This window comes from Lipomyces tetrasporus (assembly GCF_029532465.1).
Source record: "Lipomyces tetrasporus strain NRRL Y-64009 chromosome Unknown POJ06scaffold_5, whole genome shotgun sequence".
NCBI lineage: Eukaryota > Fungi > Ascomycota > Lipomycetes > Lipomycetales > Lipomycetaceae > Lipomyces > Lipomyces tetrasporus.
The window spans coordinates 362,379-382,009 of NW_026611600.1; the positions used below are offsets into that span (position 1 = coordinate 362,379).

General features: G+C 47.2%; 9 protein-coding genes across 9 annotated transcripts; 4 read left to right on the plus strand and 5 right to left on the minus strand.

The window, feature by feature from the left end:
- Positions 1-168: 168 nt before the first annotated feature.
- On the minus strand, positions 169-757 carry POJ06DRAFT_196710 (H/ACA ribonucleoprotein complex subunit 2; the record flags this gene model as incomplete). The annotated part of the gene is made up of 2 exons (XM_056185042.1): positions 169-494; positions 556-757. 2 exons carry the CDS (start codon positions 755-757, stop codon positions 169-171), a joined length of 528 nt encoding a protein of 175 aa, XP_056043750.1.
- A 295-nt stretch (positions 758-1,052) lies between these two features.
- On the plus strand, positions 1,053-2,836 carry POJ06DRAFT_252304 (F-actin-capping protein subunit beta). Its single transcript, XM_056187511.1, has 6 exons — positions 1,053-1,358; positions 1,420-1,745; positions 1,799-1,878; positions 1,931-2,103; positions 2,159-2,303; positions 2,361-2,836. Exons 1-6 carry the CDS (start codon positions 1,356-1,358, stop codon positions 2,438-2,440), a joined length of 807 nt encoding a protein of 268 aa, XP_056043751.1. The 5' UTR covers positions 1,053-1,355; the 3' UTR covers positions 2,441-2,836.
- A 2-nt stretch (positions 2,837-2,838) lies between these two features.
- POJ06DRAFT_252307 (transcription factor S-II, central domain-containing protein) lies at positions 2,839-4,293 on the plus strand. The gene is made up of 2 exons (XM_056187512.1): positions 2,839-3,305; positions 3,404-4,293. The coding sequence occupies exons 1-2, from the start codon at positions 3,165-3,167 to the stop codon at positions 4,187-4,189; spliced, it is 927 nt and encodes a 308-aa protein (XP_056043752.1). The 5' UTR covers positions 2,839-3,164; the 3' UTR covers positions 4,190-4,293.
- On the minus strand, positions 4,294-6,350 carry POJ06DRAFT_252308 (uncharacterized protein). Its single transcript, XM_056187513.1, has 2 exons — positions 5,968-6,350; positions 4,294-5,890 (listed from the first exon to the last, which is right to left on the minus strand). The coding sequence occupies exons 1-2, from the start codon at positions 6,209-6,211 to the stop codon at positions 4,467-4,469; spliced, it is 1,668 nt and encodes a 555-aa protein (XP_056043753.1). The 5' UTR covers positions 6,212-6,350; the 3' UTR covers positions 4,294-4,466.
- A 393-nt stretch (positions 6,351-6,743) lies between these two features.
- POJ06DRAFT_101219 (major facilitator superfamily domain-containing protein) lies at positions 6,744-9,058 on the plus strand. The gene is made up of 3 exons (XM_056183913.1): positions 6,744-7,284; positions 7,340-8,704; positions 8,768-9,058. Exons 1-3 carry the CDS (start codon positions 7,201-7,203, stop codon positions 8,933-8,935), a joined length of 1,617 nt encoding a protein of 538 aa, XP_056043754.1. The 5' UTR covers positions 6,744-7,200; the 3' UTR covers positions 8,936-9,058.
- Positions 9,059-10,150: 1,092 nt separating this feature from the next.
- POJ06DRAFT_281407 (putative serine esterase-domain-containing protein) lies at positions 10,151-11,886 on the plus strand (the record flags this gene model as incomplete). Its single annotated transcript, XM_056189949.1, has 4 exons — positions 10,151-10,191; positions 10,244-10,553; positions 10,606-10,752; positions 10,867-11,886. 4 exons carry the CDS (start codon positions 10,151-10,153, stop codon positions 11,884-11,886), a joined length of 1,518 nt encoding a protein of 505 aa, XP_056043755.1.
- A 591-nt stretch (positions 11,887-12,477) lies between these two features.
- On the minus strand, positions 12,478-14,788 carry POJ06DRAFT_101246 (dual specificity protein phosphatase). Its single transcript, XM_056183914.1, has 5 exons — positions 14,541-14,788; positions 14,319-14,485; positions 14,167-14,259; positions 13,925-14,115; positions 12,478-13,875 (listed from the first exon to the last, which is right to left on the minus strand). The coding sequence occupies exons 1-5, from the start codon at positions 14,596-14,598 to the stop codon at positions 12,813-12,815; spliced, it is 1,572 nt and encodes a 523-aa protein (XP_056043756.1). The 5' UTR covers positions 14,599-14,788; the 3' UTR covers positions 12,478-12,812.
- Positions 14,789-16,270: 1,482 nt separating this feature from the next.
- POJ06DRAFT_252318 (uncharacterized protein) lies at positions 16,271-17,110 on the minus strand. The gene is given in 5 exon segments (XM_056187514.1): positions 16,271-16,644; positions 16,744-16,746; positions 16,761-16,794; positions 16,884-16,889; positions 16,958-17,110. The coding sequence occupies 5 exon segments, from the start codon at positions 17,016-17,018 to the stop codon at positions 16,503-16,505; spliced, it is 246 nt and encodes an 81-aa protein (XP_056043757.1). The 5' UTR covers positions 17,019-17,110; the 3' UTR covers positions 16,271-16,502.
- On the minus strand, positions 17,111-19,424 carry POJ06DRAFT_222367 (Ima1 N-terminal domain-containing protein). The gene is made up of 4 exons (XM_056185651.1): positions 19,198-19,424; positions 18,618-19,149; positions 18,285-18,571; positions 17,111-18,233 (listed from the first exon to the last, which is right to left on the minus strand). Exons 1-4 carry the CDS (start codon positions 19,363-19,365, stop codon positions 17,304-17,306), a joined length of 1,917 nt encoding a protein of 638 aa, XP_056043758.1. The 5' UTR covers positions 19,366-19,424; the 3' UTR covers positions 17,111-17,303.
- Between the last annotated feature and the right edge of the window lie 207 nt (positions 19,425-19,631).

A 19,631-nucleotide genomic window follows, 5' to 3' on the forward strand; every position in this document is an offset into this window, starting at 1 on the left:
ACAAATCATATAACTGGACAAAAATCATCTAGACCTCCTGGTAATAAAACAATTATATTGACGAGTAACAACCGTTAACTTTAAAGTACATGTATATGGCAGCCCAATTTTACCCGAATTATACCTTTGTTCTCCATATCTACCAAGCAAACGACCCCCTCCATATACTTACGCTAAGCCCTTGATCTCTTTCACAATATCATCAAATCCTTCCTTATAATCGGCGTCCTTTCCATCAGTCCTGTCTTTCTTGAATCCGCCAGGGATAACCATGATGCAGCTCGTTGGTCTCTTCGTAGCACCAGCCGATCCTAAGTCCTCCTTGCTTGGGACGAAAAGGTATGGAACACTGTTATCTTCGCACAAAACGGGAATGTGAGAAATGACATCAGCGGGAGAGATATCGCCAGCAATAACAACGAGGCCCTTATCTCCCTTGCGAAGAGACTTGACGACTTCCTTCACACCGCGCTTGATATGCTTTGATTTCGCAGCTACATGACAGAGTTAGCACTAAAGGTCCAGCAAAACAGTACACGGAACAAGGAGATCAACCCTTCTTGACTGTCTTCATGACCTTCTTATTCAACTTCTTGGGAGCCAGCGGCTGCGCAAACGGCAACAACGCCGACAATCTCGCATCGTAATTTCCATCGTCCGCAGCGTCGCCACCAAGGGATGATTTTCGCTTCTTCTTGTCTTTCTTAGCCTCATCGACGGTAGGTTCTTCAGTAGCCGGTGTCGTATCCACCTCCATTGGCTCCGGCTCAGCAGCAGCAGTCTTCGCAGGACTCTCCTCTGCTGGCAGCGATTTTCGTTTCTTGTGCGACTTCTCCTTCTTATGATGCTTCTCGTCCGCCATTGTGGCTGTGTGTAATGCTGCGGGGAAGACAAACACGGTAGATGCTGCAGAAAGCGAAATTGATCGCAAACAGAATTTTTTCTACTTTTTTGACGGACGAATAATTAGGGTTTGGGTATGGGTTCTCCGTGCGGCTCGGTTGATGGCTGGGTTCAGATCAGTGAATCTGGCCCAATTTGATCTGATACGTTCTTGTATAAAATTCACATACACCTATTAATCATCGTACAATTGTGACAGTTTAGAAATTAAACAATTTTATATTACTGCTATTCTTTCAGGAATATCCCAGGGTTTTCTAGGCAAAGACGGTAGTAGAGACGAGGGGGGTGACGTCGACCTAGCCAGTCATTACCTTTTGGAGCTGCCGAGTCAGGCCCGTATCTGCCGGGTCGGTGCATGCAAAGCAGCCATCCCTAAACAGCTTCTCTGGCAAGACTGCTGACCATCTCGTCTCAATTACGGTATCCGCACGCGTGGTACTCACTTCAAAATGGTGCGTTCAGAACATAATCTAATTCTGAAATTTCATATAGTCATGGGCTAAAGGATTGCAGTCTGCGGATCCATTCGACGCCGCGCTAGATCTACTACGCCGACTCAACCCGAAAGACATCTCCCAGAACCTGAATTCCATCTGCAGTCTCGTGCCAGATCTGACAGAAGATTTACTTTCCTCAGTTGACCAGCCACTGCAAGTAAAGAGATGCAAAGTCACGGGCAAGGATTACCTCACCTGCGACTATAACCGGGACGGCGACAGTTTTCGGAGTCCGTGGAGTAACGAGTACGATCCTCCCCTCGCGGACGGTACCGTGCCAGGTGATGCGATTCGAAAATTGGAAATTACTGCCAACGATGCGTTCGATATATATAGGGATTTGTAAGCAGTAGGGGCGAATTGTTTGTGGCGTGCCATTGCTAATTGGAAAATAGATACTACGAGGGCGGTTTGTCGAGTGTTTACCTGTGGGAATTGGACAGTGGTCTCGCTGGCGTTGTCCTTCTGAAGAAAGGTTCACCGAAAGTCTATATATGATCTATAAGCACTGTGCTGATGGCAGGTAGTTTCGACGGAAACGTCAAAGGGCCAGGGTGACTGGGATTCGATCCATGTCTTTGAGGCCCAAGAGCGAGGTCGCAACGCACATTACAAGCTCACCAGCACTATCATTCTTAATCTAGTCACTAACAATAAGTCTATCGGGACGTTTGATCTGGGCGGAAACTTGACTCGCCAGGTACTAACGTTGTTGGAGATAATGACGTGCAAGCCTAAGCTAACTGGCGAGTTAGGTCGAGCAAGACTACCCTGTCGAGGATGAAACGAGCCACGTTGCTAATATTGGCAAGATGGTCGAAGACATTGAGTCGAAGATGAGAAACCAGCTCCAAGAAGTCTATTTCGGCAAAACCAAAGACATTGTCAGTGATCTGCGTAGTAAGTCACATTTCCTACTTTCTGTTATGACGACAAACAGATTTGACAATTGTCCAGGTCTGAGCACGTTGTCAGCCGCAAGGGAAGAGAAGAAGTTGCAGTCAGAAGTGGTACAGAACTTAGAAGGCCGAGCGTAGTTCAACTGGCATAGGCAACGATAGTGAGCGGCCGTTGAGAGTAGATCTTGGTATTAAATCTTCCTATGAATGTTTGAGTAGGCCAATTTTGCAGAATGAATAAAACTCGTACTTTAAGAGCCAAGGTGTTGCTATACGGCTGGCTGTGACCTGAAGCGTCGACTTATCCCGCACAACAGCCCGCTGCGAAACATACGGAAAATCGAATGATCTCTGTTGAGATAATACAATTTGTAGATAAATAAAGCCACATCCCGTACCGATTCATTTGTGGAATAAATTCGAAGCTTCAACACGATATTGTTCATAGACTGTCCTTGTTGCCTTGGTAGAGCCATCCATGGGTACGGGCAGTCGGAACGATGAGATGAGCCCTGCTTCTAAGTCCGAACGTTGAAAGTTCAATCGTCGCCTGCTGGTTCGCAGGGATTTATTTTCCCCACACACTCGTGATTATTTTATCGCCAGGTCGCCGCGTTCGAATACGACCTACTGTTTTGATTTATAGAAGAGATATCACGGTTTCTTCATCTAAGAGGTGTTCGGGTTCGTGGAGGATACTTAGTAATTGCGAACGTCGACATTAGACCGTGCATGTGCCACCGTACATAGAGCAAGTCTTGTCCAAGCTAGAGCGCTTACTTCTTTCCATTATCCCAACTGAAGTCCCCGCCACCTTTGTATCGCATTCCGATTGCTCCTGCGCGCGAAATTGGCTGTCACGATGGTGGAAACACGTGGACTCGATGCCAAGGAGATCAAATCCTTAATGAGTGGGCTTGAGAAAGCTAGTACTCCGCAAATAACAATTGATATTCTGGAGCAGTTAAAGCAAGGAGTCATTCCTACGGAGAAATTACTAAGGGTATGCATGCTGATATGCGAACACGGCTGGTGATTTGGAACCGCAAAGCGGAATTCTCAAATTGACTGCGAAGACTTTGGCTAATGGTAATTATACAGGAAACCAAGTTAGGAATCGCTGTCAACAAGTTACGGTCACACTCAGAAAAGAAGGTTTCAGAACTAGTGAAGTCAATGATTAAAAAATGGAAAGACGAGGTTACAGCCCAAAAGGCATCCTCGCACTTGCATTCCTCCACACCCCCATCCGCCGCCACAAAGAAACTGTCCCCAGACCCTGCTCCTTCGTCCGCGCCACCAGCAGGCTCGACCGCGCCTAAGCCAAAAGTTCAAAGACCGCCGAATGGTGCTCCACGGGACGTCAAGACTGATGGCGTGAAGACTGATATTTACGATGATCGAGTGAGGAATAGTTGCGTCACCGTGACGTACAACGCTCTAGCCAGCGACTCTGATGCTCATTCGGACACGATACTCGACTGCTCGAAACAGATTGAACGGATTGTTTTTCAGAATGAAAAAGGTGCGACGCCCACGTACAGGACCAAAATGCGGTCTCTATATCTCAACTTAAAGGACAGCAAGAATCCAAACCTGCGATACCGGGTAGTAGCCGGCGAAATCAGCGCAGAGAGACTATACCGCATGTCGCCGCAAGAAATGGCATCCGAGGAACTCAAAAATGAAATTAAACGACTGGAAGAAAAGAACCTGTTCAATGCACAGGGCGCGAAAGAGCAAAGAGCTGTCACGGACAGGTTCACCTGCGGCAAATGCAAGCAGAAAAGGGTCTCGTATTATCAGATGCAGACAAGGTCGGCAGATGAGCCTCTCACAACGTTTTGCACGTGCGAGAATTGCGGAAATAGATGGAAGTTTTCGTGAGACCGGCCATGAGTGTACTTTGTATATCTAAAAGTATGTCTTAGCGGACCTTGATATTTCACAGCCGGTATTATTTTGTTGATGTTTGGGTACGCTATGGAGTTAATGATTAATTATATTACTGAATACTCTAAGTACATAACCAGTTGACATTCCACTATATTCTGTTCAGAATAATAACGTTAGATGATAATACCACTATTAATCGAGAAACAACTCAGAAACGAACGGCGCAAGCTACAGCAAATTCTCCAGCAGAAATGGCGATCCAGGAAAATCACACAACTCTTCGTGATAGGACTCGGCGGCTACCTAACGACCGAAACATATGAGCCCCTTTTGCGGCAGCTTTAAGCTGCTTCTTCACGTGCAGCTTCTCAAGTAGCAGTCTGACTGGGCTTGCAAAGGATGCCCTTTTCTCCTTGTGATACCTGCCGCTAATCGATTCTGATGAGCGGCCGACATATTCAGTTGTCATGAAACTACCAACTCGAGACAGCGGTGTGGTGGGCACAGATTGGACTTTCATTGGCCGTGTCAATAATTTCCGAAAGGAGTGCTTGCTAGTCGATTTACCAGAAATCTTACTCCATGTAAGCCGACGTCTATTATAGGCCTTTAATACGTCAGCTGTATGGCCACTTTCTGCATGAATACTGGAAAAAGTGTCCGTTCGTTGGTCGTCTGCAATTGCTGGGTCAGTTTGACTTCGAGGAACAACACGGCCATTTGAATTAACCAGGCGCTTGTCTGATGGAGGTATTGCGGTTATGGACGATCGCTCTAAGGCAGGGCTGCCATACCGACCCTGTCTCAACTGCGTCATCCTTGACAGCTGCAGCTTGCCCACGCACGGCTGCATTCCGTTCCTGAACACGCCCATACGAACTGGAGTGTGGGGCGAACTGAAAGGAGCACATGCCACTTCTTCTCTCGGAGTAACTGCGTCACCATTTCCTAACTGCAGAGCCAAGTGTGCGTTTTCAGAAGATATAAACACGTCCTGGTAGTAATCCTCTTCAAATTGCTCAAGCCTAAATCTTTCATTGAGCTCTCGCAGAACCTGTTTAAACCGGTATTGTACACTCCAACTAATATCTGGATGAATCTGGTCATAGTCCACCTCTGTACATCTTCTAACTGCAGCGCTATACCATGGAGATGTACGCACGGTGCGATCAATCATAGGTGAGAAATTAGTAGCTGAACGGCGTCGCAATTTGAGCGCCCTCTGTCGATATCGAGATCGAGGGGTCACGTTGGAGGAGTCAACCTTACCAAAGAACGAGCTTCGACTAGACGACACAGACAACTGACCTGCTTCGGATGAGTTTCCATATTCCTTGTCGCGATCGGCTATAACGGAAGCCAGTAAATCTTCGATTGAAATCTCATCAAACTCTGGTAATTCCAACCGCGGAGCCTTCTCTTGTATCTCTAGCATGTGGGGTTTAGTATCCCTCTCATGGTCACCATACAAAAGCTTAGATCGTGTTGTAAGAAAGATTTCCGAATCCGCGGTATGTTGATCCAATTCGGAGCTTTCAGATTGATATCGCGTATATTCCTCTTCGTCGCTATGTCCAGCTAGTATCGCTCTCATTTCCTCGTAACTCAAGAGTGGTGGGAGAGAGCTCACTCCATTTCCAGGAGACTCAGTTGGAGTTATGTCCGCGTAAAGTACTGCCACTGGTCGTCGACCTATATCAAGACCGCAGGCGCGGCTCGATTAGTAACCTCGATAACTATTGAGCATCATGACTCTCGCAAACCCATACTACTTTTTACAGACGCATTCCGGGACCTGATAGATCGCACGATCCGAGACTCAGCAGTCTCTGTATCAAGCGGTGAAGAAACTAGTTTAGTCGGCGTCCCGTCGTCCGACAAGGGATCCGCGTCGTTGCATACTTCCAGCTCAAAAGTGACGTTGGAGGAATGATATCTTGATGCGAGACTTTGATATACGCCAAGTAAAGCGTGCACCTGTGAATGCGTTGATGATGGAGTGCTTTCACTCATGGTTGGTGACGACGACGCGTTTGTCACGACTTATATAGCAGTGAAGTAACTGAAACAAACTTGACACCGATGCTTGACAGCCTGACAGAACGATATAATTCAATGATCTGTACTTATCACGTTGCATGCAGAATGGAATGCAGCCAGCTTAGATCGAGCGACCGATCATTTGAACTCAAGAGCCACTAATTGGTGTATTATTGTGGCTAGAAATGGCCTGTAACCCCAACCCTATGACCTTTGAGTCTCTCCTCCAAAAATAATTCGAACCTTAATTTTAGGCAGGGTATATCTTGGTATGGTTTCACTTTTATCAAACATTATTGACCCTTAAAATATACAAGTGCGAGGCTATGGAAGTTGTTGTGAATGTGTGCCTTATCCGCTTTTTCCTTAGCTACAGGCACGAAACCCTCAACAGACAAAACCCTGCTGAAACCCTTACTAGTAAAAGTAAACGGCTAGGCGCTAGGCTGCAATGCCAGCATCATAAGGAATTGGCAAGATCACCCTGCGTTTCTAATTTAGCACGTAATGCATAATGCAGTGACACTATAAAAAGCTGGTGTGATTATTGTACATTTTACATTTGACTGCTCATGATCGGTTGAATTTAGCTGCCTATTGTGGCCGCCGGCAAGCTTGGGAACAGGAGTCGTGTGTCCCGTGCGCGGCGGGCTTATCAGGACTGGAAGCAGATTTCCGGGGCTTATGTACCGGGTCCAAACTCGGTTATCGCCTCCTTTATTTTCTGCATCTAGAAGCCAAGATAATCCTAGAGTTGGACTCAAGTCCTGCAAGTAGTGCGACTCAAAGCCTCTACGCCTCCTCCGCCGTCAGTTCCGGGGAGCCTAGTCTTTTGTGACAATAGTCGTGAGTCTCCATATTATCTATACTTCTCCGGCTGTCTGTTTCCTGCCATTCGTTGCGTGGTGACAGCACGACCGGTCTGTATACGTCGCCCTTCGATCTACACCCCAGGCGTGGCCATGTCGCGGTCACCATTCACATTTCGGCTGGTATACCATGTCGTCATCGTGTGCTTGGGAGCCCTCCAGTTTGGCTATCATTTGGTATGTCCCACGGGATTCACTGTGGCGGCTTGCCAGTAAATGCTAACGGCAACAGTCGGAGTTGAACGCTCCGGAGGCGTATATCTCATGCCAGGCGAGATACAGAGACATGTTTCACACGAGCGAGCTGGTTGACTGTATTCCTATGAACGCAAACCAGATCGGCCTTGTCAATTCGATCTTTAGTATCGGCGGTCTTATTAGCGCTACTGTCGCAGGTCGGGCTGCGGACAAGTTTGGAAGACGGGGGTTGACCATGATTAACTGTATCAGTTATATTATCGGACCGGCAATCATGTCGGTATCAACGAATTTTTACATTCTCATGCTCGGGCGATTCATATCCGGTCTCGGCTCGGGCGCGTCGCTAATTGTCATTCCGATGTACCTGAATGAAATTAGCCCTGCCGCTATGACCGGCATGATCGGCGCAATGTGTCAGGAATTTGTGAACATTGGTATTTTGTCTGCCCAGGTTTTTGGCATCTTTTTCTCGGATTTCACAAAATGGCGCATTATTGTGTCCATTGGTGGCATTCTTGGGCTAGTCAACCTTCTTTTGATTCCTTTGTGCGTTGAGTCGCCAAAATGGCTCACGTTGCGAAATCGCGTACATGATGCACGGGTCGCGTTGATCAAGCTACGAGGACTCACGCACGGCGAAGTTGCGGAGGCTGATCTTATCGAGATTGATGATCTTATCGAGTCCTGGAAAGACAAACCAAGTCTCAAAGCCGTCGATACTCTGGAGACCTCCGGGTCATCATCGGACTCGACGTACTCAGAGACAGTGGAAGATGATGATTACATTCAGAAAATTACGCCAAAGCAGGTTGTCTCCGAGATTGGCAAGCAGCAGGAGTCATTATCAGCCATTATCTCATCAGAAGAGGGAAGCACGCTGCAGTCGAGTGACTCCGTTGCTGACGTTCCACACGATTTCCACAAGGTATCGTACAAGGAGTTTCTGACAACCGGCCGGTTTCGCCGTCCATTGATTGCGATTATCGGTATTTTGACGGCGCAGCAGTTTTGCGGTATCAACACCATGATCTTCTATGGCGTCACAATCTTGTCTGCGCTATTTCCCACCGCCGCGGTTCTTGTGAACGTGCTGATCTCACTGCTGAACTGCCTCGTCAATCTTGCTATTGCCCCTCTCGTCGACCGGGTTGGCCGCCGCCCGCTCCTTCTGATTTCAATAGGCGGCATGTCGACCTCCTCGTTCCTTCTCGCGTTTGGCATTTTGAAGAATGTCATGGCCTTGTCCGGCGTTGCGGCAACGATATTCGTCGCATTCTTCTCGGTCGGCTTGGGTCCAATTCCATTTTTGATCATCCCTGAGTTGACGGAAGCCAGCTCGGTAGGAGTCGCACAAAGTGTTGGGTTTACATGCAATTGGGTCGCCGTTTTCCTTGTGGTAGGTGCCATTCTGATTTTTTTTGTTTATGGGAAACGTTCTCATGCTGATTCTGACAATTAGGGATACTTGTTTCCGATTCTTAATCAGCTGATTGGCGGTTATGTGTTCTTCATCTTGTCTGGCATTGCGGCTTGTTACTTCGTGTTCACGTGGAAGTTTGTTCCCGAAACCAAAGGCAAGATGACATTCGAAGCGGTGTGGGGAAAGCCTTTGGACTCGAGTGCGTAAATTATCGTGGAGATTACAGTGCGCCAGTTCACAGACGCTTATGCGTATGATCGATGGGCAACTGAAATTCGGCGGCTTAATGATTTGGGTTACTGCACATGATACTACCGCCGATGTATAGCAAAACCAGAAAGTCACTGGGATACGGGCTACATATATGACCGGGATAGAATTGTTTGGATTTTGTGGGAAGCATGGCTGGCATGAAACGTTTTAGAGGGGTAGTAGATCGGTGTTGCATGACTTATGATTTGCAAAAAGCTCAGGTTGTGTTGTTGTTATCTTATTCGCTTTTTGGTTACGTTATGGACGTGGTCTTGTGGACGTTCTCATGCTGATGGGTTTGGTTCGTTTTATTGGTGTCTGATGCATTATTGGCTTGCATTTAGATTCGTGTTTTGTTGTGGTTAAGTTGCACTTTGTACGGGTAGTCGCTTAGGAGTGCATTGTTTCGAAAGACTGCAGTAACTTATCGCTATGGCTCCACCCACTGCAGCTTAGCGGCTAACAACATTATAGATCGCTTTATCAAAATCATCAGACCGTCGAATGCATTAAGTTAGGTCTCATCGGGATCTGACTCTTTTGTAATCGATTCACACCAAAACTAGAAGCCGTCCGAGCACCGTCGTATTCGGAACGGGTCTCGGAAAGCAGGATTGATGGCTTTTTGGCAGCGGCTAACGGCGGCAGTAGAAGGCACTGGTTAGTGGCTTGCGATTAAATTATTTTCAATCCCGATTGACCTAATCGCCGGGGTTAGGGCCTAAATAGAATGTGCGGCGAGACAAAGTTTAAGTTGCAGGCACAATGGGCCGACACAATTCGACCCACATGCAATAATTACAGCCGCAACTGCAAAGATGTTCACACAGTAACACCACAACAACAACAACCACAGCAGGGACTGCAAGGTCCCCTTCACGTGCCGATCCGTCCGGTGATTGCGCGTGCGCACTTTCCTGATTAAACTTCTGGCCTTAAGTTGGGTCCCCGAACACCGGCAAAAATGCAGCTGCCGTCGGTGTCACGCGACCCAGGTTATCTTGATGGTGTTCCGTCCCATGTTTGCGTTCAACTTCTCAGCCCGTCTCTTTTGTGCATCCTTGCTGCTCTTTACTTCGCCGTCTTCATTCCTCGAAGTCCTTTGCGCCCCCAATTCAGTAACTAACTAACGAACCAATCTTGTCTACGCCTACACTTCGTTTCACGTGAATGGAACCACGCTCTGATCACCTTCTCGTTCTCGTCCACGGGTAAGTGAGTTGAAGGTTTGAGCTGCTTTACACAGGCTTACTGATTGTCCAGTCTATGGGGTAACGCGTCGCATTTTGACTACATAACCCGTGCGATCGACCAACTCTACACCTACGATGATTTGGCGCCGAACGGGGAGGGGACGGATGAGTACGTCGAAGTCCATGATGAGCATCGGGCCCAATCTGATCATAAAAAGGATGTGTTGTCCAGTGCGGAGAAGGTGAAGGGGCTGCGCGAGAACGGCAAACTTGCCAAAAACTCAAAGTATAGAAAGCCATACGTGCTGGTCACTCGCAGCAATGAGGGGTATTTGACTTACGACGGAATCGATATGTGCGGCGAAAAAGTCGCAGACGAGGTAGGTTTGGCAAAGGTGGAGTGCCGGGATCGTAGAAACTGACTCGATCCAGATTGAACAAGCTCTAGACTCGTATGAGAGGCAAAATATGCCAATCAACAAGATTTCAGTTGTCGGATACTCCCTCGGTGGTCTCATGGTCCGCTACGCCATCGGCATTTTGTATCAGAAGGGCATTTTCAAGAAAGTCACTCCAGTGGTAAGTGCCCATATTTCTTCCTTATTTAAATTGACGGCTCCAGATTCCAAATCCTGGTAGTTTGATTTGCTGTGTACGGACATGGTTGACGTCTTTGCTTCTTCGGTACGTTAGAACTTTACTACGTTTTGCACTCCTCACGTTGGCGTTCGCGCCCCTGGCAAGGATCTTCCCACCACTCTCTTCAACACGCTGGTGCCGCGCACCATATCTGCCACCGGTCGCCAGCTATTCATGCTAGACAAGTTCTCTACCACGTCTATGCCCCTGATGTGCTTTTTGGCTGACAAGTCCTCAATCTTCTACCACGCTTTGACGCTCTTCTCCAACCGCGCCCTCTACGCTAACATCGTCAATGATCGTCGTACGTCTTGGTTTACTGCGGCGATTTCTCATACCGATCCCTTCTTGGATCTGCATAGTGTCAAATTGAATCCTCTCCCAGGGTATGGACCAACCATCCTCGATGTATCTCATCCCGTGACCCGCAAGAGTCTTTCGGAGATGCAGCAAGACGTTACCTATTCTGTCCACGATCCCCTATCTGATGTGTCGGGAGGTGGCCTCACTGTTGGCGTCCGTGCTCGCGCCAAGCAGCTTACAATCTTGCCCGGTCTCTTTAAGAGCTTGATTATAATGATTATTAACCTTTTCTTCGTCTCGCCGGTGTGGGTTCTGGCATTCCTGATATCGGGCACGATCCAGACATTCTATTCATCTCGTCGTCTGCGTGAATTCCACACGAAGAAAAAGGGCCGATATGGTATGGATGAATTCCGTCTGTTGCGTCTAGATGAGCAAGTGGAGGATGTTGTCGACACAGTTCTTGGAGATTTCATTCCGTACGGCATTTCTCACTCGCTCGTGGATAACCTTGTCGGTGAGTCTGACGAGGAGAGCGACTCTGACGACAAACGGCTTCGCCACTACCATTTACCGCCACTTGATTTGACCGACGACCAGAACAGAATGATTCGTTCGCTCAACAGCCTTGAGTGGCGCAAGTTCCCGGTGCATATCACGAAGACCAAGGCCGCCCATGCTGCTGTCATCGTCCGGCACATGGACTGGAACGGTTTTGAGGAAGGCGAAGTCGTCGTCGGCCACTGGCTCAACGAGATATTGCAAGTATAAGCTTGGCCAAGCAAGCCATTCGCGCAGCGCGAAAGGAAAATGTCGGTGTATATAGGGAAACTATCTGTGTTGGTTTGATCTGGCGTGTTGGAAACATTCATGACAGTCTCAAGGTCTGACGATACGGTGATGTTGCCGTATCGACGGACTATTTCGCATTACCGACAACACAAAACCGGGAAGCACATACCTGGCTTCGACAGACATACAAAGGAAGCCAGGATGGCATTTATAAATATTCGGCAACCGATCGGGAATTTTGCTAGGAATCCGCTAAGAAGTTGTGGCATTTTTGTTTTGTTGTGTGTACAGTCGGCCTTGTTTAGGCCATTGCAGTGTTGTGGATTACCGTTCTTACTGTTCTGTTGAAGCAGAGCCACAAAGTGCTTTCTCTCAGCTAAAGTCTATTATCTATCACATATGGAAGATTCGTGAAGTTATCTTATCTATAGGTTTTAAATGGTTCGCTTCTTGCTTCTATACATTGTAACTATTACTCACAGACTTGCATATTCATGTGTTATTCTTACCAAATATACATACAGATACCACAGGGTCTTGTTCTCCGCGACCTGTAGTCGTTGCTGTTTTGCCATTTGATGCTTGATACCATGGTATTGCCATAACTAAAACTAGACTACAATACAAAATAACTTCAACATGCAACAGTACCTATAGCAAACTACCTTACGTAAACAACATGTCAAGTTTCGAACGATTGCATCGATATTCCAACGCATTTGCAACCACGACTGTCATACAAAAGCAATGCAATCTAGGAAAAAACAAAGCGACAAATAACGGATCAGACTAAGCAAAAACCCACATCCCACTCCACAACACGGTATATGCACTTCAATCTGGCGTCCAGTACTTGATGACCTGCTCTTACTTAATATGTACACGACATTATATTCGGACGACCACTACGGCAGCCGTTTTGTCGACTTCGCGCTGACTTTGCGGATACCACCCGACGCACCTCTCACCTTCTCAACTGGAATCGATCCCGAAGTCACATGTCGCTGCGGTCTCAGGGAACTAATTCTACTGCTCGAACTAGGGGACGCGATTGTGGTCGTCATTGTCGTGGTAGTCGTCGTAGTAACCGCTGAGAAGCTCACGCTACGTCCGTTAGGGGACACGCTAGTCGACCGCGTCTTCCTGACAACTAGAGCCTCTGTGTCGTCCATTCCTGCATTTTCATTATTAACAATTTGGTCGATTTCTTGCTCGGTATTCCTCTCATCAACCGTCGCCGAAACTGATCGCGACCGCGACCGCGACTGTCCGGCTGACGGTTTTCGAGGTTGTCCTGGTGTTGGCGCGGGCAATGCAGCGTTGTTCTCAACTTCGCCTAGTATGCTGCGGATAGGCGTTCGCGGACTAGCCGTCTTCTCCTTCAACGATGACAACGGCACGAGCGGTCTGTAGCCAGCCACATCCGCAGTTGGGGCACCAAGCGCCATCGTGTGTCTCCAGTCTCTGAACTCGTGCTGGTGAAGGTAAAGCCAGTGCTGCTGAGGACCGACGACCATTCCAGGACGCATGAATCGCATGTATGATATCACATCGCTCGCAGTAAACGAGTACGCGTAGATCAGGAACGCACCGATCAAACATCCTGTTCGGCCAAGTCCGGCTTTACAGTGCACAGCAATAAGTTTATCCTGACTTGTGACTTCCACGCACGCTCCTATAAATCTGCGAACCATGTCCATATCAGGACACGTTCCGTCCTCGAAAATCATATCCAGATGCCGGATACCTCGGTTCTCGAAGATTCGCTTGTCGTACAACGGCGAGTTCAGACGGACAACAAGTGCAACATTATTCTCGACGAAGAAATCCAATACGTTTCGAATGGCAACTGGCAACTTGCGAGGAGTTGCGTCAGGTGAAGAGCTATACTGTGGTGATGCGAAAGCAACAAAATGTGGCGGAATAGTATTGAAGTCTCCCATTTCGACTCTTTCATATTTCTCGTACCTATGTTGCGTTAGAGCAGTTCCATTACCGGACAGTCACCAGAACATACTCCTCCAAGTTGAACTCTCTCATGTCTAGAAGCCCCCGGTCTTTTGCCTTCCAAACACCATACACGACATCCTGCACCGACAGCGTAAAGTCAGCGACCGAATACCCAGCATCCCGGAATGGCATAACGGGAGGCTCAGCCTGTGCTATAGGAGCGAGCGCCAAATGCGGCGGCCACGACTGGACGAGAACCTAATAGACTTAGCATCGAACATCACCAAACAATATTACAGATCGACTCACCATGTAACAACATAGCACACAAGCCGCGTTGGCTCTTGCTCGCGGATTCGTTCGGGAATAGAACACGACTGCTCTGCTTTTATTTTCCTCTTCCTAGTTGTAGAATAGTTAAGCGCATGTAAACACTTGGACGCAATTACTGCAAGACGTACTGCTAAAGTTTCATGTAACGCCACGGCGAACGTATAGAGATGTCCAATGTGTAACGGACCAAAATCATGATGGAAAGCGTTATATGGAAGGGAATCGTCGACACTAAAGTGCACGATGGCATCCGTATCTTGTGGTGTATTGTCGAATGCTCCTAGATATAGTCGATCTGTCCGAGTTAGTGGTAGCAGATTATTTAGATTAATTTGAACTAGTGTGCAAACCTTTTAAAAACTCTATGGTAGCAATTCGCACTCTGCGAGGTGACGGCTGTGACGGCATTACGTAGATCAGTAGGGAATAACTGGAGGAAGTCCAGCGGAAGTCGCCTCGAAGTAATGGTCCGGATGTTGTGCAATAACAAGCAGGGGAACAGAGTGTCAGAAACCAAGTTCCAATGCCAGCGTCGATGTCGTGCTACTAGCTTGTGGTGTTGTGCGTCGAGTTGTTTCCATTACAGGCTCGAGGAGTCTGGCGCATAAGCAAGCGAAGAGCCTAAGTTTGGTAAACAACTCTGGCGGAACCAAACAGTCAAACCTTATTTCAAAAACATGTATTGTCGCCACGGCAACCCTGCCCCCTGCATATTAGTGAGATAAAACCGACATATATGGTGTGATGCTCGCCTCGCTCATGAGTGAAGGAACGTTAATGTCCATCGACATTGGAGTGTTAAGTCACAATGTAGCGTTGGAATAAATGGGAGTTATTTTCCTATTTCATTAAGCTAATGGCTGTATATCTGATGATATATTCTACTGATAATTATAGATGGAGTACTTGTATTGAGAGTTTTGCAACAGTTGCCAAGGTCATGAAATTCTTCCGATGGCCGAGAACATGGCTGATCTGCCTATATATATTTCTAGTTCTAACCATGATCTACAGTGCAAACAATGGACTTGGGTTGTTATCCTACGTGTGTCGTTACTTCATTAATTCCATATCTGACAAAATCTGTGACTGGCCCGTTGTTTACTGGTCTTCTGCTGTTCGCTCTGTTTACTGGTCTTCTGCTGTTCGCTCTGACACTCTACGCGAAGTCTACGCGATGAACTGCAATCTGCTGTTAAGTGGGACGTACGTCCCATAGTGGTCACTTTCTGCCAATCACGACAATGCGAAGGCAATACTATTCGCCATGCAGTATCTCTGCAGCAGACCTACCGAGAAGAGCCCCGAGGTCACAGGGGCAATGGCATACAAGAGAGGCATCATCTTCGCACCATTCACGATAGCTTAGTCGCCGCCATAGACGCGCGATAAATCGACGCCGAATGGAATTCTATATGGTCTCCTACGATGTCTTATCTTTTCCGGAGCAAGGGTATGAGCCATCAAACTCAGAGCATCGTGCTGATGGCGATTTTTCTTGCTGGAACAACGACGAGGTGGTAGATGTTGATGATGTCGATGCATCCCTTGCCCGATTATCCCTCTCGATGACGAATTATATGTAATTGAGAGTAAGGACTGCTTCTACTGCACCTGCCCCTCTAGCAATTGCGATTGCAATGGCCATCGTCAGCCTTATTTGCGAACAAACCGTTTACCTATGCTAACTGGGAATGGATCATTGGAAAGTACGGCTACTACAAGGCTATGGCAAGAGCGGAAGCCAGTCGTCAGACGCGCATCAGAATCGCGGAGTATACCACAACGAGGTGGAAGCCAATTAGTATCATCAACAGGATCTTTAACAGAGACGTATTGCCGCCGTATGATTGACAATCCATTCGATCATGGCTATGCTGTTGTTAGTGTATGCTATTGAAGGTATTACTTAGTTCGCCTTTGTGGCATTAATTTCTCCTCGGATGTGTTGGAATTTTATGTGAGTAAGCTGTGGTATGTCCGTTTAATGCATATTACGGTTAATTAGCGACCATCTCGTTTCACTGGTGGCATGGGTGTCGCCAACTACTACAGACTCTTGGTTGTCAATGAGAAATAAACCGTGTACTCGCCCAACGATATGAAAGTTTATTTGTTCCTCGCGACTTATTCAAGTCATGATTGCATGTATACATGTACAATTATACCTTCTCACAATTCTTCAGATAACCAGTAACATCAACTAGGCGTAGCCTTAAATATAGAACACCCAAGTCCTTCACCTTGTGCTGGCATCTTTCGGCATGAAAGTAAAACGTCCACAACAACATGTCCCCACAAACTAGCTGTATTTATGCGGGGAAGGCAGGATAAGGGGGCCAGGTGTCTGGCTTTGGTGGGGATGGATAACCGTAGAGGTAGGGCTTGAGCTTGCGGAGCTCGGCGGCATCAGGTTCCTCCAGCTTGAGTCTGCCAATGTAAGGAACGTGGACGCTAAAACGAATGTAAGCATATTCAACATGATGAATAGTTTGCGACAGTACACTTACTAGTACCTAAATGCATTAGTTAGCACATTGTACTCATATCTTCTAGATCTGACCAAAACTTACCAGTAGTATCCGCTAATCGCAGATGCGAGAGCTGCATTACCCTCATCAGTACAATTTTCACCCCTTTCTTGATATTTTCATCACTTCATGTACTCTTCTACCGAACAGATTTTCACTTACAGAACGCTACAAGTAACAATTAGCACCATCCAGCTCCAACAGCCTCTGTCGAGCAACCTCAAAATGGTACTCACCACTGACAATGTCACGAGTGACCTGTCGTTGCAGCATCCCAGTAATCTTAGGAACAGCCATGTTGATAATCGAATAAGATAGTCGAGTGGAGTTTGTGAAATCAAAAGCGACTTCCAGCGTAACTACTTAGGGGAGTTGCGAAAACAGGCTCTGAGGCACTTAGACAGCCAATCAGAGACAAGAAATGTGGAGCCCTAACCTGTACTAATCACACCAGTTTGGATCACATAATTGTGTGACGATCATGAGTGGGTCACAAACCCTATTAAGTCAGCATACAATCCGGCATCCGTAACGTTATTATTTACATGTTATTGATGATAGGTAACTATGATACAAGAGCCGTCAGTTCTGCACTGCCAATCTATCAACTGCCGTTGGCATAAAGCGTTGGTACAGGTAAACGCTGGCCGCCAACAGTCCAATTACAATAGAAGACGCGCCCACCCATTCCCTTAATATATGCGTATCACGTTCATCATTGGCTCTTGTCGCTTGCCGTGACAGCGTTCCACTACTGGTACTGACTCTAGTGAATCCAGCGGAATCGCTCAGATGCAGGATCGGGTCAAATAAGTCTTCCAGTCCAGTTGGTTCTTCTGCAGGGAAAAACCGCTGAGTCGCTAATCCAATATCGCGACGACTAGTGTTCTTGACACTAGTTGTCGACGAGCTTTGAGTATCCGATTTAGATACAAGTCTATGCTGGAAATATTTCTCCTTTCCTTGCGACGAGGCGCTTGATTGGCTGAGAGACGCGATCGATTGTTTCAAAAATGCCGCATTACTTTTCGAGCCATTCGGAGGAGGTGGTAACGAATATCCAGGTGGAAGCTTTGGGATTTCGGGTAACTCCTCAGGGACAGCACCCGTCATGGATATGTCGGGCACAAAAGCCGGTTTCCAGTCCATCATGTCGTCGCCTGAAGAAACTGTAGTAGGTGTCGTGACCGATACTGGACGCGAAGGGATCCACTGTGGCCTGCCAAAGGATGCATGGCGTTGCAGCTGAGACTTTGTAGACTGAGGCTGCTCTTGTTCCATCGGTTCTGAATTGTGATCCTCCATGCTCTGCTGAACTTGCCGCTGAATATCGGTATATTCGACTGGCCGCACCTTTAAGCTGGCCAAAGACACAGCCAGCACAAGGATTGTCGTAGTTGTAAAAAACATGTTAACCAACCTGAATGACTTCTCGGAGATACTCCAGTAATACATGCGTGGAAGCGTGTATAATCCAACAAGCAACTCTACGAACAAGAAAGCCTGGCATCTCTAACAAACATTAGCTAAGGTTACCTTTGCACAAGGCGATAATGTCCTCACATAATAGTCCGTTTTGCCCGTGATGGTAACACGCGTGGTAGACAGCAATGCATAAAGCAGCTTGTAGTTCCAAAAGAAGTATAGTATACTGAACGGCGTGATCCGATATACCACAGTGAACAAAGACGAGCCGAACTCAGACATATCAAGAGCTTGCGGGGCTTTCCCCGATATATACCACCGCATTGTCGTATCAAGTACTGTCTTAACTAAAAATCCAATCGATCGACTATCTGCGGCATGTGGCAATGCTAGTTTGCGTAGTTGAAGCGTAGGATACACGGCATCTACATTGATTAGCAAAAAGCCGGCACAACAACTGTTTCAACATACTGATAACAAATACTCCACAAACCGCGAACATATGTGACCACCAAAACAATCCCCGACAGATCCATACAAATATCTTTAGCCATGTCTGAAGCGTCCATCTTGGGCGCAGTATTCTTCCTCCTGCCGTGGTTCCAAAATCATTGCTTTTCGTCATCCCAAAAACGGACAATGATTTCGAATAACCAGGTCGCTCATCTGCTTTATTATTCAACAAACTTCCAAGAAGGCGCGCGCGAGCATTGTAATTGTTTTCAGAGAGCTTTCTAATAACGGTATCGCGGCAGTTTTCGCAATATGGAGGATAGCGTTGTTCCAGCTCCCCCTTGTAGCTTGGCAGTCGCTTCTCGTACTCTTTATATCGGCTGTCCCACTCTGGCGGCAGATAACTCGCTAGCGCCTCCATTACTATTCTGTGATTCGTTTGGCAGTTCCTGCAGAATGGCGATTCTGTCTCATTATTTGCTGTTGCAGCTGTTATCAGATTCTCTGCCGCTGTTGTGTCCTCAGGAGTATAATCCATGATCTCACCAGCCTGAGCGGTTAGTCGGAGCATATACGCAATAGAAGCCTAAGGAGTTACCTCATTTATTACATTGACCGCTTCGCATAGAGGGCACCTCCATTCATACGAGTTCGACGAGCTCTGGTATGTTAAATCACTCGATGTTTTTACGTTGCAATAGAAACAAAAACGCCGCATAAAACCACGCTGAGACGGCGGCGACCGACCCAATATATTCGATAGCATTTCTCCTTATAGCATTATTCTACAGTAATGGTACTAGAGATGCTGGTAAGTGGTCAAGGTATTGGAGCCCGCTAATGTTTATGTGCTTTCCCAAGGATTCGGCTTCAGGTTAGGGGTCGTGATATTCGCGCCACGCCAAGTATCTTGATCTACGGAATCCCTCGAGGGATCACATCCTCACAACTTTAAGCCAACTCGACTTCATAAATGCAGTTACTCGCGTATTCAGTCAACGTATTATACTGAGCGTATTGCCGCAAATTATT

Coding starts and splice junctions, on each gene's coding strand:
- POJ06DRAFT_252308 (XM_056187513.1), bottom strand. CDS start 6,211: ATGAGTGAAAGCACTCCATCATCAACGCATTCACAGGTGCACGCTTTA. Junction 5,891..5,967: donor GAATGCGTCTGTAAAAAGTA/GTATGGGTTTGC, acceptor GTCTTGATATAG/GTCGACGACCAGTGGCAGTA.
- POJ06DRAFT_101246 (XM_056183914.1), bottom strand. CDS start 14,598: ATGCCGTCACAGCCGTCACCTCGCAGAGTGCGAATTGCTACCATAGAG. Junction 14,260..14,318: donor CGTTACATGAAACTTTAGCA/GTACGTCTTGCA, acceptor TTCTACAACTAG/GAAGAGGAAAATAAAAGCAG. Junction 14,116..14,166: donor GTGTGCTATGTTGTTACATG/GTGAGTCGATCT, acceptor TAAGTCTATTAG/GTTCTCGTCCAGTCGTGGCC.
- POJ06DRAFT_252318 (XM_056187514.1), bottom strand. CDS start 17,018: ATGGCTGTTCCTAAGATTACTGGGATGCTGCAACGACAGGTCACTCGT.
- POJ06DRAFT_222367 (XM_056185651.1), bottom strand. CDS start 19,365: ATGCTATCGAATATATTGGGTCGGTCGCCGCCGTCTCAGCGTGGTTTT. Junction 19,150..19,197: donor CGGTCAATGTAATAAATGAG/GTAACTCCTTAG, acceptor CTAACCGCTCAG/GCTGGTGAGATCATGGATTA. Junction 18,572..18,617: donor TTGTGGAGTATTTGTTATCA/GTATGTTGAAAC, acceptor TAATCAATGTAG/ATGCCGTGTATCCTACGCTT.
- POJ06DRAFT_252307 (XM_056187512.1), top strand. CDS start 3,165: ATGGTGGAAACACGTGGACTCGATGCCAAGGAGATCAAATCCTTAATG. Junction 3,306..3,403: donor CTACGGAGAAATTACTAAGG/GTATGCATGCTG, acceptor GTAATTATACAG/GAAACCAAGTTAGGAATCGC.
- POJ06DRAFT_252304 (XM_056187511.1), top strand. Junction 2,104..2,158: donor GCGGAAACTTGACTCGCCAG/GTACTAACGTTG, acceptor CTGGCGAGTTAG/GTCGAGCAAGACTACCCTGT. Junction 2,304..2,360: donor CATTGTCAGTGATCTGCGTA/GTAAGTCACATT, acceptor ACAATTGTCCAG/GTCTGAGCACGTTGTCAGCC.
- POJ06DRAFT_101219 (XM_056183913.1), top strand. CDS start 7,201: ATGTCGCGGTCACCATTCACATTTCGGCTGGTATACCATGTCGTCATC. Junction 7,285..7,339: donor TCCAGTTTGGCTATCATTTG/GTATGTCCCACG, acceptor TAACGGCAACAG/TCGGAGTTGAACGCTCCGGA. Junction 8,705..8,767: donor GGGTCGCCGTTTTCCTTGTG/GTAGGTGCCATT, acceptor TCTGACAATTAG/GGATACTTGTTTCCGATTCT.